Raw genomic sequence first — 19681 nt, 5'->3', positions numbered from 1 at the left:
GGCACAATGGTAATGGAAAGAGGAAACAAGAACTGAACTCTGCCTTAATGGCACAATGGTAATGGAAAGAGGAAAAAAAGAACTGAACTCTGCCTTAATGGCACAATGGTAATGGAAAGAGGAAAAAAGAACTGAACTCTGCCTTAATGGCACAATGGTAATGGAAAGAGGAAAAAAAGAACTGAACTCTGCCTTAATGGCACAATGGTAATGGAAAGAGGAAAAAAAGAACTGAACTCTGCCTTAATGGCACAATGGTAATGGAAAGAGGAAAAAAGGAACTGAACACTGCCTTAATGGCACAATGGTAATGGAAAGAGGAAAAAAGAACTGAACACTGCCTTAATGGCACAGTGGTAATGGAAAGAGGAAAAAAGAACTGAACACTGCCTTAATGGTACAGTGGTAATGGAAAGAGGAAAAAAAGAACTGAACACTGCCTTAATGGCACAATGGTAATGGAAAGAGGAAAAAAGAACTGAACACTGCCTTAATGGCACAATGGTAATGGAAAGAGGAAAAAAGAACTGAACACTGCCTTAATGGTACAGTGGTAATGGAAAGAGGAAAAAAGAACTGAACACTGCCTTAATGGCACAGTGGTAATGGAAAGAGGAAAGAAGAACTGAGCACTGCCTTAATGGCACAATGGTAATGGAAAGAGGAAAAAAGAACTGAACACTGCCTTAATGGCACAGTGGTAATGGAAAGAGGAAAAAAGAACTGAACACTGCCTTAATGGCACAATGGTAATGGAAAGAGGAAAAAAGAACTGAACACTGCCTTAATGGCACAGTGGTAATGGAAAGAGGAAAAAAAGAACTGAACACTGCCTTAATGGCACAATGGTAATGGAAAGAGGAAAAAAGAACTGAACACTGCCTTAATGGCACAGTGGTAATGGAAAGAGGAAAAAAGGAACTGAACACTGCCTTAATGGCACAATGGTAATGGAAAGAGGAAAAAAGAACTGAACACTGCCTTAATGGCACAGTGGTAATGGAAAGAGGAAACAAGAACTGAACTCTGCCTTAATGGCACAATGGTAATGGAAAGAGGAAAAAAGAACTGAACACTGCCTTAATGGCACAATGGTAATGGAAAGAGGAAAAAAGAACTGAACACTGCCTTAATGGCACAATGGTAATGGAAAGAGGAAACAAGAACTGAACACTGCCTTAATGGCACAATGGTAATGGAAAGAGGAAAAAAGAACTGAACACTGCCTTAATGGCACATGGTAATGAAAGAGGAAAAAAGAACTGAACACTGCCTTAATGGTACAGTGGTAATGGAAAGAGGAAAAAAGAACTGAACTCTGCCTTAATGGCGCAATGGTAATGGAAAGAGGAAAAAAGAACTGAGTACTGCCTTAATTGCAGAGTGGTAATGGACAGAGGAAAAAAAGAACTGAACACTGCCTTAATGGCACAGTGGTAATGGAAAGAGGAAAAAAGAACTGAACACTGCCTTAATGGCACAGTGGTAATGGAAAGAGGAAAAAAGAACTGAGTACTGCCTTAATTGCAGAGTGGTAATGGACAGAGGAAAAAAAGAACTGAACACTGCCTTAAATGGCACAATGGTAATGGAAAGAGGAAAAAAAGAACTGAACACTACCTTAATGGCACATGGTAATGAAAGAGGAAAAAAAGAACTGAACACTGCCTTAAATGGCACAATGGTAATGGAAAGAGGAAAAAAAGAACTTAACACTACCTTAATGGCACAGTGGTAATGGAAAGAGGAAAAAAAAAAGAATTGAACACTGCCTTAATGGCACAGTGGTAATGGAAAGAGGAAAAAAGAACTGGACACTGCCTCAACGCACAATAGTAATAGAGGAAAAAATGAACTGAATGCTGCCTGAATTCCCTGACTGTAACACAGCAGTAGCGCCCCCACTCATCCAGAAAAGCTGACAAATTTTAATGTTTATAGCAAGATACCGAAAATTGTGAAATATTCTCTAAATTGAAGAATTCAGAGGACTTGACATTTCAATCCTAGCAGAATCTTTCTCGAATTTATGTGTTCAAGTTTCAACCAACACAGTTGAATTTTTAGTGACACGCACATGATATAAAACTGAACATTTGGAAGTGTAAATATTGAAAAGTTTGCAAATATATATTTGACCTAAAATGTACTGAAATACATGCTAGGTCTGAATATTTTGTGTATTCTGCTTTTAACATATTGAGATTTCTGTTATTGTTATTTAAATACATGCAAATGTGCTGTGCCCTCTGACCTTTTTTGAAATTGCGCAATCCTAACCTTTAAATATAAGTTCCGAAATCTTATCTTTCAAGAGGCCAATGGCCTGGTGGTTAGCTAGCTGGCTGCCAGGCCAGGGGATCCCGGTTCAAATCCCGGGGTCCCCGGAAAAGGAGGTTTTTTTTTTTTTTTTTTTTTTTTTTTACTAAGTTTTTTAACAAAATTGTGCATGCCCACCTGGAATTGAACCCAGGTCCTTGTGCATAGCAGTTAGTGTCCTTAACCGCTATGCCACGGCACTTTCTTGAAAAAATGTGTTCGTTTCTAAATGTTAAACCTTCCATTGTTTGGACTTAGAATATTTTACAGCCAAACTGTGTACTGGAGATGGGCAAGGGTGGAAGGCCTAGGGGCTGGAAGTCTGAGAGCTGATAGGAAGGGTAAAGTGGATGGCTGAGGGCTTAGGACTATCAGTATTAGAGCTCTGAGGATCCCATGGGGTTGAAGGACATAGCTTCTTAAGGTTCCATATTGCTATTGGGTTTATTGTAGCCCATATAAGATTGAGACTAAAAGGCTCCAAGAGGGAACTTTATACATGTATAGGGAGCTTGGAAGATGTTTGAGACTGGCAGGGCTTCCATGTAGGATGAGGCTGTAATGTAAAATCTAAAGATGGAAACAGATGTACCTTAAACTCTGGTCCAGATTAGGAAAAGGGTTAAGTGGCAAAGTACTACAGTTTTACAAATCGATGTACATGTACCAACAAGCTGTTCTGCTAGTTTAAATAAATGAGCATTTATTTCACTTGCAAATAGAAATTAACTGGTTATAGCAATATACGGTGATTGTTTTACATACACACAAAGCATTCTTGCAAGGTGATATTTTCAAATGAAACAAGTTTCATGTCAGTGCTAAAAGGTCCTTAGAATGCACTTAAAGGTGTAAAGTAAAAAAAATTGTTCTAGACATTGGTTTTGGAAACAGAATTGGTTAAAATTTAAACATGATGGCCGCAAAAAAACTAGTTTTATGACTAAAAAAAATGTTCAAATCAAATATTTCTTTCGTGCACAGAGTAAAGCCCTTAGAGTGTTTTCAAAAATTACATTTTTTTGCAGTAATGACCTTTCAGCACTGAGCCAACAATTTGCAACTTGAAGATTTGTGATAATTTTAAGTGAAAGACTTTTTCTAATGCTTTGGCAATATGGATGTGCAACTTGGAAAATACAAAATACACATAGAATTTTGTCCAAGGAAAAGCTTATAAAGATGAACAAAGAAATTAACTGGAGCAGGATTTGAACCTGCAACCTCTGAAATACCGTACCGGTGCTCTGCCAAATGAGCTATTCAGCCCTATGTCAGTGGTTCTTCCCATTTGTCAAATCTCTGTTTGGGGGCGAACTTGTTAAATTCAGAGAAGCCACTGGGTTGACTAACCAGTGCTGGTATTTTGGCTGCCTAAATGGAAACACCATTCAATTTTTAAAAGCATGCAACAGTTACAAGCTTTTAGTCCTCAAAAGAAGTAGTATCAAAGTGTCTACTTTCCAAATGGTAATTATTTGCAAATTTTGAAGTACATTTCTAGCATCTTGATAACTGAACTGTAAACATAAATGTTTTTAAATACGAGTTAATGTGTTACATTGAAAAGAAACAAATTAAAAGTGAACAATAGTCCTTCAAAAGCAAACTGACTAATTGTGTATTCAATTTACAGAGTACCCTCTTAAGTCATGAATAATTTGGATATAAGTACAGTACAACGTTACTATACTGAACAATTCAGTTTACGAGACATGCCTCTTGGCTCCCAAATTTTCTGTGCACTTTTACTGAACATCACAAATTTGCTTTAAATTAATGAAAACAATTATTTTAGGACTGATGACAGTGACACAAAAGTTAAGATGTCAATAAACTCCGAAATTGGAACGGCCATGTTATGAGCCAATAACAAGCAGCCGCACAAGAGAATCTGTTTTACACAAACAAGAACACACATGTATGTATGTGTAACAACTGACATTTCAACATAGGAAATAGCACCCTCTTTTTTCTGCAAATGGCAACCTCTCTGTTTAGCAAATAGCGCCCTCTTTTGCCAGGACTTTTCCCCATTTTTTAATGGAAATCGGAACAATTTGATTTTTAAGCCTACATGTATGAAAATGCGACTGGGACAGTACCAATGAAATCGCAATAGTTGGGGAGGCATGCTACATCAAGCATTGCGTATGGACCCGGCCCTGTTCACTATAGCAGCATTGTACTGTATACAAATATACACTACTCAATAAAATTTAAGGATCAGACATTTGACAACCACGAATTCGAATTTTTTTTATCAATCATCATTTTACAGATATATTATAATAATATGTGATTTGGGGGAAGATTTGCAAACAGATACATGTTAGACATTGCATTATTTTACTGAATAAAAGGGTTAACAGAGTAATTTTTTGATGCTGAGAAACATCTTCAAAGTGCTTCATTTCTGTGATTCAGAATCACAAATAGTGCCCTCACATTAAAGCAATATCATTCTAACTCATAAACAGCGCCCTCACATTACCGCGATATCATTCTAACTCATAAACAGCGCCCTCACATTACCGCGATATCATTCTAACTCATAAACAGCGCCCTCACATTACCGCAATATCATTCTTACTCATAAACAGCGCCCTCACATTACCACAATATCATTCTAATACATAAACAGCGCCCTCACTTTACCGCGACATCATTCTAACTTGTAAACAGCGCCCTCACATTACTTGGTTGAATCTCAATATTTTATAAATCATTTTCAGGGCCCTAAAGGACCTAGACAAGGTGCTGACCAAAGTTTTTTTCAGTGTCACGAGACTTCAGTACTCTGTAGCGGAAGTTTCTTGTTTTGATGCTAGGAAATAGCCAAATTAAATGATGCTCATTTTGTATGATGAGAATACCATTTGTATAAATAATTAATCACTATGTATGATCCTTTGATCCTTTGAGTAGTGTACAAATGCAGATAGACTTGCTCCATCACTAAGGTAGAAGCAAGGAACTGCATCTCTGAGAAGATTGAGTCCTTTCCTTGCCTTTTTGTGAATCAGTGCCTAAGATTCTGATGAGGTTCCCTCATGCAATCTTGGAAACTGTTCCTCCTCAGTGATGGAGGCGAGGACTGGCATCTATCTGAGTTACTGCCTCTCCTTGACATTCTCATGAATCATCTCTGTGAAGTCCCATAGGATCTTGGCCTCCACCTTCCTTCTCTCCAGGTTGAAGGAGGTGAGGGCGCTTTTCTCATCAGCATCGTGGTTTGCTTCTCCTGGGGCATACCCACAGCTTTCATATGAGGAGGCCTGGAGAAGAAATTAATCACAAAAGGAAATAAGTTGATGCAGAAATTGAAACATTTCTTCAAAAATTATAGGATCCTTGTATGCTCCTTATTTTACACATTTTATCTCATAAAAAACTGTTAGTGTCTATTGCTTTTAATCCATTTTCATGTCAGAAAATGAACTATGACAAGAGAATTCCTTTGACACTGCTGACCTATTACTTCTGAAAGCATTTGTGACTTGTACTCTTTGTTAAAAATATTTTTCTAGACACCCCTTTTGGGTTTAGTGAGTCAAAAGTGATGTTTTTAATTAAACACTTAAAATTGTCTTTCCCTTTTCCTAACAAGTGAGGGTGCTGTTTTACATTAATACTGTAACATCAATCAGGGAATACCACTAAACCCAAAAATCTCTGGACCAATGATTGAGCCTGAAAGTGTGGGCAGAAATATTTCAACAGTGTGCACAATATTGATGAGTTGGATACAAATGGGAAATTCTGGATGGTGACTGAAAATACTGTTAAGTGTTTACAACGTGGTCCCTCTTTGTGCTTTGGTTCAATATTTGTCAACATTAATGCAGATCCTTCTTTAAATAAGAGCTCTGAACACTTAAATTTTTGTCCATATTCACTGCTCACCTTCAAAACTCCCGAACAAACCCCAATAATGTATGTGATTTTAATTTTTCGACTTTATTTTTGAAATGTTTTGACACAGTTCTCAGTGCTCTATCAGATAAAACTTATGTTAAATTTGCTTTTCAAAATATTCACTAAACAACAGGGATGTCAGGAATTTATCTGAATTTCACATAATGTGCACCTTGGCTTCTACAACTGGGCAATATTATGAGGAAGAAAAATTTAACCGTGCCGGGGTGGAACTTTAATAAAAAGACCAACGGGCCAAATAATGTTTGATCGACAATTGCCAGTTGTCCCCAATCCATCTTCTTTGATGTAGAGCAGTGCTGCACAGCTAATCATGAAACCCCAGGGGACAAGGCAGCCATTTGTTCATGGTTATTAAAAATGGAGACTCTCCTTAAATTATGCCCCTGCTGTTGTTGGTCTAAAGGTATCTTTATGTCTATGATTACACGCTTCATTTCATGAGTTTTACTAAAACTATGAAACCAAATTGCTCCTTGAACATGTTGAACATGTCTCAGGAAATGCGGACCAGTGATCAACGGTAATTTGTCATGAAACAGCAACAAACAATGAAGGAAAAGGAACTTTAGGCTAGGAAAATGTGAGCAATTCCAGTATAGTGGGTGCATTCAATTAGCTTGCCCTGGTTACAAGGGTTTAACCTCATCCCTATCGTCTTGCTTGGTTGACACAATGCACACAACCAACACTAGGTCAGGGTTGCCCTAAAAGCTAGCCACAAGAACCCAAGGCCTTAAGGGTGGATCCAGGACCCAATGTTTTTTCAGGGGGCGGGGACAAACTTGATTCTGGGGGCAATTTTTTTTTTTATTTTTAAAGTTGTTTGAGGGGTTGGGCTACATTTCCATTTTTCAAAAGATGGAAAATGAAAAAGACGAAAACATCCTTTCATTTTTTCAAATAAAAACAATTTTTGCTCCTTTTTTGGTCACGACCCCAATTGGTCCCGCCATCCTTTCCCGGATTCGTCTTAGCAGAAACCACCAATGATATGAAACACAGGACTCTTACCTGTGCTACTTACATGTATAATGTAACCTGCCTCTTCACTTTGGAGATTTCATCGGTCAGTCCACTCACACCATGATGCTAGCCAGCCTCAACGTTCATGTAGGCAGCCATGGCATTACATTCACCAGGCAATGAGGCCTTCCCAAATCAAAACACAGGCAAAAATGACAAAAAAAGAGAAAATGTCACCTAAGGTTTTTCAGTCACACTGTAATAATGATTTTTTCTCCAAATGAGCAAAACAGCCATGTTTCAACCCATCACCACCTACAGTCTTTTTTTGGGTCGCTGTTAAATCCATAAGACCATACAGTGCTGGGGAGTGCAGGGTGTAACAGGCTGGGTGGGGTCAGGGCCCAATTTCATGGGGCTTCTTAACACAGAAGAAAAAAACATACTAGCCTTAGCAGAAAAGTCTGCTAACCTTGAGCACTATTTCATGGTGTTGCTGGGGGGGGATGTGCTAACAGTTGTGTGTGGATAGAGATTTCTGTTGTTACATCACTAAGTTGAAGCAAATCTTTCCTCCAAGGTTAAGATGCACTTGGCTGTACTTACTGTTTACAGTGTGCATGAAATACTCAGAGCCTCTGTAAGCGTGAAATCGCATGCTAAGCAGCCCCGAGAAATTGGGCCCTGATTGTTACAAGCAAGGTTCCCACAAACTCTGAAAATCAAATTCAGTGACCCTTCCTGCACTTTCCAGAACTAAAATACATGCATGACAATTTCCATGGCATTTAATGCCACTCCGCACAGAAAATGTGTTTGATATAATAAATGGGAAGACTACCATAGCCACTATCCATAACCACCATCAAACTCACCCTTGTGTGATCTTGATTTCCATGACTTTTCCTCAGACCAATTTTCCATGAGTTTTCCCTGACTTTCCGGGACAACTTTTCCCCAGGATTTTCAATGACTGTGGGAACCCTGTACAAGGACAAATGGGTTCAAAGTACTGTACAGTCTATCATTTGCAGTTATCCAACAGGTATCCAAATTGTTGTTGGAAAGCATACTTGGTTTAGATTGAGGACTAAATTCTGTGAGAAACTGTTCTTTCTGGCAAACAATCATCAGAAACAATGATTTCAAGCAGGCACCTTTTCAAATTTTTGGAAAATCACTATTAGAAATGCATGCAAGCACTGACTCAATTCACAGACACTAGCAGTTTCTAGAATTCATCAGTTCAGGGGGGTGACAAGGTGTAGCTGCATTCAACTGAATATGAGAATCTTTCTCAGATGCTGAATTCAGGTACAATTTAAAACAGGACTCGGCAACTTTTGATCTGAAATCTGAAGTCCTAGAATAGTTTTCTCAGAATATGGAGCATCATTATTAAGCTGAAACTTCATCTTCAGCAGGTTCGTTCTTGCCTTCCCCCCTTAACATTACTCTACTGGGGCAGTGATGCTAGATGAGCCCACAGGCAGGGGACCAACCACGCTGCTATCACCTTACTCTATCAGGGCAGTGATGCCAGAAGATTAGCCCACAGGCAGGGGACCAACCACGCTGCTATCACCTTACTCTATCAGGGCAGTGATGCCAGAAGATTAGCCCACAGGCAGGGGACCAACCACGCTGCTATTACCTTTAACACCTGGTAAAAATACAGTAACAAAAATGGGGGGAAGTTACATGTATGAATTGTAACAAATGTACTTTTGTTTGAGCATGTCCCCAGGAGAGTTGTTTAAAAGGTGTGGCTGAGGCTAGAGCTAAAGCCACAAGTGAGTGGCTTCAGTCATTTGCCATAGACTTATGTAATGCTGTCAGCCTAAGCCGGCTGATTTGGAAAAGGTCCATCTTCAGCCAGTTGACACCTGTACAAACAACAGGCTTTCTCAACTTGACAAATAGTGAAAATTCTGGCTGTGTGAGTGGAAATTTCTTGATGAACCTCTGAATTTCACCCTAAAGAGCTGGGAGAGGGAATCTACCCCCTTTAACATATTTTCCAATATTATCAGGGTGCATATTTTCCAGAAGCCTTCTGGAGTTTTTTGAATAACTCTTTTTGGTCATTCTGACACTACTTTTGTAAAAATCCAACATACTGTTCTATCTCACACAGTACGTTTTTTTCTGAGAGAGGTCAACCAAAAATGTATACTTTTCTGCTGCCATCCCCAACTTCCGAGTGACTGTCAAACCATATGACAGATTGAGATAAAAATTAGTCATGCATATGAAGTTTGTTAAAAAATCTAGCATTGGACAGTCCAATTCTTGGGGGATTGCCGCAGGCTGTGAGGTGGTCCAATGTAACCGAGCTCTTTGGAGGGTTAAGATGTTAGGAAGTACTGGGGTCAAATCTACCTGCAAAAATTGATTTCTTCAGAGATGGCAAATATGACTGACAAGTGACAGCTTTTGTACCTGCTGTTTTCTCCATCCACTCTTCTTGCTTCTCATCACTGTCAGAGTGGCTGTCACTTGGGTCCTCACTGGAACTTGAGTCTCTCTTAAACCCACTTCTTGTTTCTGATATCTAGGGCCTTTTTACACACTGTCTTTGGACAAAGTACATGTAAATGTACTTACCTTCATTGTCTATGTTACAGCTAACATCAGAGTCATCTTCATCATTTTCTGTGAGGCCAAACTCGTCAGAGCTGAAAAAGTGTAGACAAAGTAATGATTATTCAAGCAGCAAGACGTAAGGACAGCATAGAAAGACTGTGGTTCCTGGAAACCTTTCCGAATCCTAAAAAATCCTCAACAGAATGATACATTCTCCAAAATTCTACGGACACATCAAGTCCCATTAGAATTCAAAGAGGCTGGGCTGGGCTCTGGTCAATTTTGAAGGATCTGGGTAGGTTGGCATTAAGACACATGTAATAGTTACGAGTAAACTTGCAGGAATAAAGTTCACTTTCTCAATCCAACTTGTCATTGAACAACCTGGTGCTGGGAAGGAACTTACATGTACTCAGGTTCTTCGCTTTCCACTGATGCTGCCGTCTCATTAGCCACTCCTTGCTCCATCATCTTCTCTTAATGACTTCCTCCTACAATAAAAACAGAAAACAAAAAAATACATCCCTTCCGCTTTTACTGTTGTAACAGCAACTTCCATCATTTATTGTTGAAACCTGTGCACAACCCCTAACTTTGGTGCAGTTTGATTTTTTGCCTCCAGTGCCTTGCTGGAGCAACATTTTTACCTCAAATTTCAAAGTAAGTGAAATTTCATCAAACTCCCACTAATCTAATTCAAAACTCCTGATTTTACTCATCCACTACAACTTCCCAAGACAATTTTTATTTTGGCTCAATTTACCATTTTTCTTTCCTTCAGTGCAAAGTGGACACTTCTAAACCTGCTCCAAAATTAAAAATACGTTTCCAATAAACCTTTGTTTAAGTGTATGTAAATTGAGGTCACAACAGAAATGATTAAGTTTACAGAACTTCTCAAATGTTTATTTGGGGTTTTGGGCAATTTTTTCAAGTGTGCCACGAGAAGGAACACGAACAGTCAAGATGCAATGGCACAATTACTTGATATCCTCGATGTTAGTCGAGATGTACCCGGTAGGCCTACATGTATGGAAAGAAATCCACTACTGATGCCATTAATATTTCCCCACAGTGACCTAACATTATTAGTATAGGTACCACCAGCCATCTCAAAGCAATAAAACTGTGTCCTAAAAGGTCAAAATTTAGCAGTGAAAATGTTGCTGGTATTCACTTAGAAAACACTTGAGAATTCCAGACCAGTGTCCTAAGGTTTCTTCCTCCATGGTCCATTTGTGCAAAGGGTGTCAAGCCACATCCATATTACATCTACATTTATTTATCTGATCATCCAACAGTGCATTTAGCGCCAATTACAGGATGATAATGAGTGAAGAAGACAATGAAGAGATGTTCAGTTTTAGAGGCGGGAGGAAAAGCTCAGAAAAGTGTACATCATCATACATCATGGAATTCTTTCTGAAATGTACATGTAGGTCTATCCACCTTGAGCAGAAGCACCCCCTCATTGGTCAAAAAGAGCCATTTCATGCATGTTGGTGGGGAGAGCTCATTTACCGTGATATGATGCAGGTACTTCACGGTCTCCTGTGGTGCAGTTCCCACCAAAGGAGCCTCCGTTGCTAGGAAAATTGTGCCCTCTCATGGTCCCACCCTGGTCTCATACATGTACATAACCCTAACTGAAGAGACCAAAAGTGCCGTCCAATCTGGAATAGGTGACAGGCCCTGACTGAGAATAAGAACGTGGTTGATGGAGAAAAAATATTCGCCATGTTTAGGAGGTTTACCCCAAGAACTGGGGGTATTCCTGCAGGATGTTCTAAAGTCACTAATCTGTGTGACTTTCGGCCATGTTTGTTTATAGAGGGTTGCAATGCTATCTGTTTTTTGAATCCAGCCTTTGAGGTATCATGACCAGTGATGCAAATTCAACTTTTTCAAATTTCACGAGAGCAACCTTAAGGTACCCACATGTATAGCTCTTGAAACCTGTGTAATTAACGCCTACCCCCAGAACTGAAGGGTCTGACGTCCGCCCCGCTCGTGGACATCAGACCCAGCACAGATTTCTGGACTTACATCATATATGGGAGGCCCATACAGCTGAGTACAGGGACCGCATCTGACCCAACGACTTGAGGGAAAAACAGTTTGGAAGATGTGTGTCTCAGTGGGCATGTAGGCCTGCTAATACTAAAGTTACTCATGTCATTTTCAGTGAAATGGGCCATGTACATGTACTGACTACTGTAGCCAGTGAGTGTAGGCCTGCCTCGTGTTGATCCTAGTCCTACCGGTTCATGTAGGATTTGTCTCAACATGGTCTTTTCAACTGAAGAACTAGGCCTATGATTTATGAATTTTACAGCATGGAATAATAAAAGCAAAATCCATTGTACTTACTCCATCAATGTCATCACGTAGGAACTAGGTGTGCCATCAGCGATTCTTCAGACTAATTTCTTAATGATGATCCACGAAGTCGCGAAAATAAACGGATTAAAGAGACCACCGTGCGCTCAGCATACATTTACTACACGTGTGCACGTGTGCCACTGCGTCCACGTGTTGTTGGCAGTGTGTCTGTTCGTAGTATAGCCGGTCCGTCATATCCGTGTTCCGTAAATAGGTTTTACGTGAGTGAGTTTTCGTAGTGACGTCATGCACCGAGTGCCTGGCTTGCAGTCGGCCACAGACCTTCATTGGTCGAACTGAACATCACTGGTTCACGACCACTAGGAAATGCACACTTCATGCTCGCGTCGCTACCAACAAATTGAGCATTCCCGAACACAGCTCTTTTTCAACCGATGAGCGGGTGTTTCTGCTCGTGTCGGATTGCAGGCGAATTAGATCATTAATCTGCAAAGCGTGCTGTGTCAAACTGACCATAATTTTACAAGTCCAAACATTTCAGCGGAGGCAATAGGGAGAATCGTGCCTAGTTTCTAATGCATGAGGGATACCAACTTATAATGGAGGGAGATGTTTTGGAAAGAGCTATTCAAGGTCGGTCTCCACATCAGAAGAGAATTATTGTCGTGGAAATCATGAAATGATTTGAGAAGAAAACGAATTTTTGCTTTACCGATTTCTGAAATTCAATTAACCCAATTGTTAGGACAACTTTCAAATCAGCTGCTAATCACTTTGAAGTTGCGGATACCAAGTACATTCTGTTTTGTAATTCGCTGAGTGTGTCATTTTGCTGACTTCATAACAAAGCTTTGCCTCAAATTGTCCAGAAGCCTTAGCAGCAAAAGCTTCCCTCTATAATTGATTAATAAAAAAGGGCTAAAAAATCCTAGCTTCTTTTAAAGCTTCCCATTTGGGGGATCGACAAGGCGTAGCCACTTCTACGTGCCGAATGCCATGACACACTCAGCGAATTACAAAACGGAATGTACTTGGTATCCGCAACTTCAAAGTGATTAGCAGTTGATTCCACAAGAGATGCTGATGCGAGATACTATTTGCCCTAGTTTTAGACAAACGCCTACAGTCTTGGGCCGCGAATTTCTTTTCCAAAAAATGATGAAATATTACCTCATCATGGGACCAACAGAAAAGTACTTCCATTCCATTAAAAGAAGATGTTGGGCGTCTTTCTCGCAGAGTTTAGCTTATGTGGTTGTCTTCTGACTGCTGCAGATATACTTGATATGGTATCCTAGATTTACTAGGTACCCTAGGTACTGAGTACCCTAGGTAGGTACCTATAGGTATACTATTTACTAATTAAGATTATGGTAGCAATGGTATACACGTATGCGGCGGGGAAAGTTATAGTTAGTAATATTAACACCATTTTGCGACGTTACTCGTTTATGTAAATACTGCAGGCCCGTTGCCTGACTAGAGACTGAGGGGGGGGTGTCAAACCCAAAAGTGGAACCTTTGGCACCTTCAACACGTATTTTTATACAAAGGCCTGTCATAATGTGCTTTGGAACACAACATCGAATGGTATAAACATTGTTATTTAATATGTATTAAAAACTTATACAAATACCAACGAGTGGAACTCAGAAGGGAACCCGACCCCCTCCATACGGCTTTATTCTATGTCGGATTAAACAACCATGTAAACAAGCAACCTTTCCCGAGGTTCCGTGCGCAGATCATATTTCTAACGGTCCTAGCATCGTTGCACTAAACCGTGCAAATGTGAAATACTGAGGTGCCACCTCACTGAAATAAGTTACCTGAACCAAACTTTGAAGATTTTACAGTTGCATCTTTTGGAAATTCTGGAACAATAATGGGGTTATGAAAACTGCAGTCCTGTTGTAAAAAGTGATTCAAGGCATTTTATTCGACAATCAGGAATAAAAGCACATCAGTTTTGTTTTGGAGGCTGGCATAGCGTACGTCATAAATAACATTCATTCTAGACTATCCAAATCTGTGTTTCAAACTGCCACATTATTTACAGACTCTAATTGTTCAAAGAACTTTTGATATTAAAACTTGCCTCAAACTTGAGCTTGTCGTTTTTCACACATTTCGGCATAGAATGAAACCAAATTGTACGATCGCAGAAACTACTGTAACCTCTTTACGGCAACTATCGTGTAAACACTGACGTGGTTATTTTTCCAATTATAAAGAGAAATTTTATCACATATTACGCACAAATACACCATAGTGATTTCAGTTGAATTGAAAAGTCGAAGGAGGACCAGAGGATTTGGATGGACGTGCTGGTGAGGCATTAGCGATTCTGTAGTTCCGCCTTTATCGCATGATATTTATAGGTATGCGCTCATTCGTGTGTGTACATAGAGCTTCTTGTAGATTTACCTTTTTTTATTGCAAGTTTGCAATCCATTAATACCCGTTACTTTGTTGTTTTGCTTTACGATTAAAGAATTAAGCTTCGGCAACACAAAATGAGGGTTCTGGTAATATTACATTGTTGAAATCAAATTTCGCAAAAGTTCAAAATATACAAAAAAAAAAAACTTGAGTGAAGGGAAAAAAGAGGTTGTCGCGACGTGTGTCAACGTTGTTCTTACGTACGTCACACCCACCTGGCGGGCATTTCGCACGCGTTCTTGAAGAGGCATTGGTAAGATTGTAAATTGTGATAAGCTGTTTGTCGAAGAGGTATACGTGCACATGTGAGAACGGCAAGCGATCGGACGAACGTAATAATGGCTTCAACCGTTCATTTCTGAGGATGCAAGCTATTTAGATCGGATTTTTTCTATTTTTTTGTTAAATTTATGCACGACCCAGTACCGTCAGCTACGTTTAACCTGAAACACAGAGCTGGGGGAATTTTAATCTCAAAGAAAAGACCCACTGAAAGATATAATCTTATTTTGCCCTTCAAAATATAGGATGTCCACATGAAAGGTATACCGAGATAAAAGTTACATGAAATGTGAGATGTGCATTGATAGGCATGGTGGCCACGTGGAGGGCACAGTTGTAACAGTGCCGATTTCAGTACCCTCAACGTAGGTCTAGTTTGTTCACTCATCTGTGTAAATTACATCACAAGCTATATACCATTACAGAGAGGACATTCTGCATTTTGAGATATATTTGTCTTTTCCACATATAAAGTAATTTTGCCATTAGAGTAATTTTCATCTCGGTACACTTTTTATATGGACACCCTGTATAGAAGAAATGTGGGTTTTCTTGTTGTCTTGGTGGCAAGTTGTCCCTTATCCTACGGTGTTTAGCTTCCCGGGGAGGTCACGTTGCTAACCTGCCGAATCGATGGCTTCCAAGTCACTGACATAATTATTTTTAACAATCAACGAACGCGATCTTTCGCTCTATTCAAAACTTGTTTTGCTGCCGTACTGCCGCACCGTGGATAAAGAAACTCCCAACTTCAATGTTCTCCTTCATTCTAATCATCCTAATTAAGTTGAATTACAACCGATGAATTTTCCGCCTAATCAGCTAGCGCTTCCGGTCTAGTTAATACTATATTCTCGTAAACATTTATTACCAATAAAGTTTTATCAAGGGATTTGATGCCACGCACCGCCACCAGATGCAGCGACAGGTTGAGGTGGTATTTACACAATCGCAACCATTAAAGGCCTCATTTTCAGGCAGAATGTACCGTTTTCCAATGCATTGCATTATGCGTTGTTTTTCCTACACCTAAGAATAAGTTCAGGAATAAATGAGCAATAGCCTACTGTACGTTGCTCAGTTTCTACAACTTTCAACTACTAAATTGAAATTATCCAATATGTCGATCAAAAATACTCAGAAATCAATGAAATCTTCAAAACTATTCCTTTGTATCACTGACGATTAGATATATCTACTTTAGTAATAACTGGACGCCTTAACGAGGCAGTGTTGCTTCCATTGCTAGCGCAGTGTACAAAATTATACGTGCACTAGTATCCATCCATACTTAGTGATAGTCTCTAAGCCAGTTCAGGTATTTGAAATCACTGTAATCTAAATATTCCTTGAAAATATTTTGCGTACGTACGTATTTGTGAACAAGTATTTTACAAATGAGTACCCTTTGGAACCTCTGACAATCTCGTTGTTTGGAACCCTTTTTTAAGCTCTTGACAAAGTCGTTGTTTATAGAAAGCGCTAATAATGGGATGCATTGTTTCTTACTGAATGGTTATGAGTCTGGTTCCCGGGCTCCAAACAGAACTAACAAAAAGTGAATCTTTCCATTGTTGTGGATATTTTTAATCTCATCACGGCACTTAATTAAAAGTTCTTTTAATTGGAATAATTAATTAACAGAATCGCTTAGTGGTTTCGTATATCGTAAAAGAATGCATTAATTAACACTGTTTCAGTCGTAGCCTCCGCCTCAGCCACGGCAAGTAATTTTCTACCTTCGTGTAGACCGTAGGTATCGGCTTGTCGGGGGATCCGTTGCAGAAGTAGTTGTGGCCCCAGGACACGATGCCCCAAACCACCCAGCGACCCGACCTCTCCCGGCACATAAGCGGGCCGCCGCTGTCCCCCTTGCAGGCGTCGGTGCGGTGGTCCCCGGTCATGTATCCCGCGCACACCATGTTGTCCGTGTAGAGGCTGCCGTAGGCGTTCCGGCAGGACTTGGGCGGTAAGATGGGCAGTCGGGCCTCGTGGAGAACGGCTGGGTGCTGGGAGTTGAAGTAGGTGAGCGGATCTGTGGATATATCAGGTGGTATATCGGGTACAATTACAAGTAGGCCTACTGCAGGGCTACCTGCCTGACGTGTTCCGATGTGTATATTTCAGACCGAGAAAGAGATGCTTACCGGTAAAGCCCCAGCCGACGACGAAGCACCTATCGCCCGCCTTGAACATGTCCGGCTGGCCGGGCCGCTGCTGAGGCGGAAGGCAGACGGGATGGACGGCCGGACCCATCTTGACCTTCCGCCTGTCTGTCTTCAGCCGAATCAGGGCAACGTCGTCCTTGTAGTCTCCCCTCGGGATGTAGGCCTCGTGGATGTACACGCAGTCGATGCGGAACCGCTGCTCCGTGCCTTCCTTGGTCAGGCGGTCACGGTCACCTAGAATCACGACTACGTCATTGGGGTCATGTCTGCGGGGAAGGGGGATAGACACAGACAGTTTATCTAGTCGGCCCTGTTATGTTCCCCTGGATGTTAGATTCTGCAACCAAATTTTCTCAGATTTAGAAAAAAAGACTATTTTGTCTTGAAATGAAGTTTCAGAGCTGTCTTAATTGCACGTATTCTGTATACTGGAGGTTTATCGTTTGTAGCAGGAAGAAAATAAAATCGCACGATACTTCAACCCTGACATCAACAAGCCAGTTCAGCATTCAGAAAAGAAAGAAAGAAAAGCATGATCATTCGGGAACAAAGCACGCCCGCGAGTCCGCGCTGATAAGGTAGAACTCGCGCCTACCGGTACGTCCCAATGACCTAAGACGCTTTTTATTTTGGGCAGGTGCTGTTGGAATATCGAACTGGCCCATTCAAACGGTGCAACAGGAACCACAGCGTAATATTTTCCAACATACGCATGGCATAGATACGGGTGTTTATGAAATTTGATGCATCTGTGGTTACCTGTTACCAATTTCGGTTCATTGGTACGCGATACTATACCCGTAATCGATGGGGCATTAATGATCGGCCAGTGTCAAACGGTAATTTTGACTGCAAGAACGACTTTGTTAGCATCGACGTCTGGGTAGGGCCCGCGGCAAACAACCGAATAGACCCGCGCCAGATCCCCCCTGAATATGTCTACGCGAATTCAATTAACCGCAGTACGCGGTGAAGACGTGACATTAGATTCCCGAGAAACAACTTGCGACAACTCACCATGTTTTTGCTTTGAACAATAAATCAATTAACGATCCATTTGACATTCAGATTCCTGTTTTCTTTCTCGGAGCCAAACACAATCGGTATTGAACGAGATATCGCATTTCTAAACACGCTGCGTTTTTATTCGATTTAGAAACACTGAACTCGTACAACATAACCACAACCGATGTTTTCCAGTTGTATGCGCCGATCTTAAATATCTTGTGCTAGTACTGTAGCTTTTTTTTCTGTAAATAGTCTTTGGCGAGACTCCATTTCTTGAAACCTTTTGCATGCTCTTCCAGTTGAGAAAAAGCATATTCATGTTTCTTATGTGGATATAGCTCAATTTCAAAGGGCATGTTGACATTTGGCTCACTCCTTCCCAATCCCCGAGAAGCAGCGATTTTCTCTCAATAGTTGTCGAAGGCCTATAGGTACTTTCCCGAACACTTTTACCCCAAATTCACAGCTGCAAACTTAAGCGTGTGAGAGGAGGTCGGAATCTTATCGTGTTTACGAGTCCCCTGATTGGTCAAGATCTGGAGGTCAAGCTACCGAAATCATTTGCATACAAATTTTACCTCAAATCTGCCCTGAATATACAGCACTACCCAATAATTACCATACTCTAACCTGTCGAAGCAGTGGGCAGCAGTCAACACGAACTCTCCACTGAGTAAGGTACCCCCGCAGTACGGCTGTGGGGCTCCCATCTCCGACAACTGAACAAGCCATGGCCACCTGCCCTCGCGTGCCTTTCGACCGAGTACCACCCGCTTTGTCATGCTGGGCTCCATGTCTCTACGCCCGCATGTTTCTGAGAGACAAAAGATGGCGTACAGATATTGGAATTAATGAAAAATTACATTAATAAACTTCAGCTATTAAATCCTAGTTTTTGATATATAGGTCCAGTGTCTGCATAGTTTTGCTTGCTACATGTACGTAGTGGGAAACTTTGGGACGCTTGGTGGAGACAAACATACCGGTCCTGTTTACCTGCTCTGAGCATGTGCGTGTTGTTCTGGGCATGCGTGCATAGTTCTAAGCACGCGCAATACCTTAAAAAGGACCGGTATTTCTGCTGCCACCAGCATTTCAAAGTCTCCCTTTGTATACATACACCTTAATCCGGAGCCAATGGTCAACCGCCAAGATTGACTTCTCAATAAATCGACGGAAAAAAAACAACTGGCAAAGACAAACTTCATCACAAAATAAGAATTAACACTCTTTAGTTTATGGAGGTGTTTAGGCACAGAGAACATAAAAAATAATTATGTTTCCATCGTATCGCGTATAGAACGCGATCCATTTGATTCTACAAGCTATCCTCCATCCACTGTGAAATTTACCGTGCATAAAAAGGATTTACCACCCGTAAATCACCCTGAACATTCTGACATTCTAGAAAATGAAGACAGGAGGAAATTAGGTGCGTAGATACCACAGACCATGGGCTTGGAGTACCGATCCAAGCGATAATGCACCTGGTAAGGTGTCAGGGGACAGACAGCCGAAATACGAGATAGACCCACCGCCTGTCCTTCGAAACTGTAACCGTTTTTAATATCCGCTCCACGCGAAGCGTGCGTGCAAAAAGTCTATTCCCCCGACTCCTTCCCCTCATC

The 19681-nt window shown here is 40.7% G+C and overlaps 1 protein-coding gene and 1 long non-coding RNA gene across 3 annotated transcripts in view; both read right to left on the bottom strand.

The window, feature by feature from the left end:
- Positions 1-2994: 2994 nt before the first annotated feature.
- LOC110989799 (uncharacterized) lies at positions 2995-13174 on the bottom strand. Of its 2 annotated transcripts, none has more exons than XR_015423387.1 (7): positions 12181-13174; positions 10217-10301; positions 9832-9902; positions 8680-8887; positions 8100-8208; positions 7286-7410; positions 2995-5597 (listed from the first exon to the last, which is right to left on the bottom strand). It is a non-coding gene; the product is annotated as an uncharacterized LOC110989799 (long non-coding RNA). The 2 variants fall into 2 exon arrangements; XR_015423388.1 differs by having other exon boundaries at positions 8746-8887.
- Positions 13175-14059: 885 nt separating this feature from the next.
- LOC110991218 (serine protease 33-like) overlaps positions 14060-19681 on the bottom strand; it is a 29830-nt gene continuing 24208 nt past the window's right edge. The window contains exons 3-5 of the mRNA XM_022256489.2: positions 18684-18867; positions 17025-17311; positions 14060-16912 (exon numbers count right to left, since the gene is read on the bottom strand). Coding sequence (XP_022112181.2) covers positions 16563-16912; positions 17025-17311; positions 18684-18867 — 821 coding nt within the window. The 3' untranslated portion in view covers positions 14060-16562. The remainder of the gene's footprint in view (positions 16913-17024; positions 17312-18683; positions 18868-19681) is intronic.

Source organism: Acanthaster planci, linkage group LG19 (genome assembly GCF_054643075.1).
Source record: "Acanthaster planci isolate LZ-2023a linkage group LG19, COTS_SCS, whole genome shotgun sequence".
Taxonomy (NCBI): domain Eukaryota; kingdom Metazoa; phylum Echinodermata; class Asteroidea; order Valvatida; family Acanthasteridae; genus Acanthaster; species Acanthaster planci.
The sequence above is the reverse complement of the archived record's forward strand: the minus strand, read 5'-3'. Positions and strand labels throughout refer to the sequence as shown.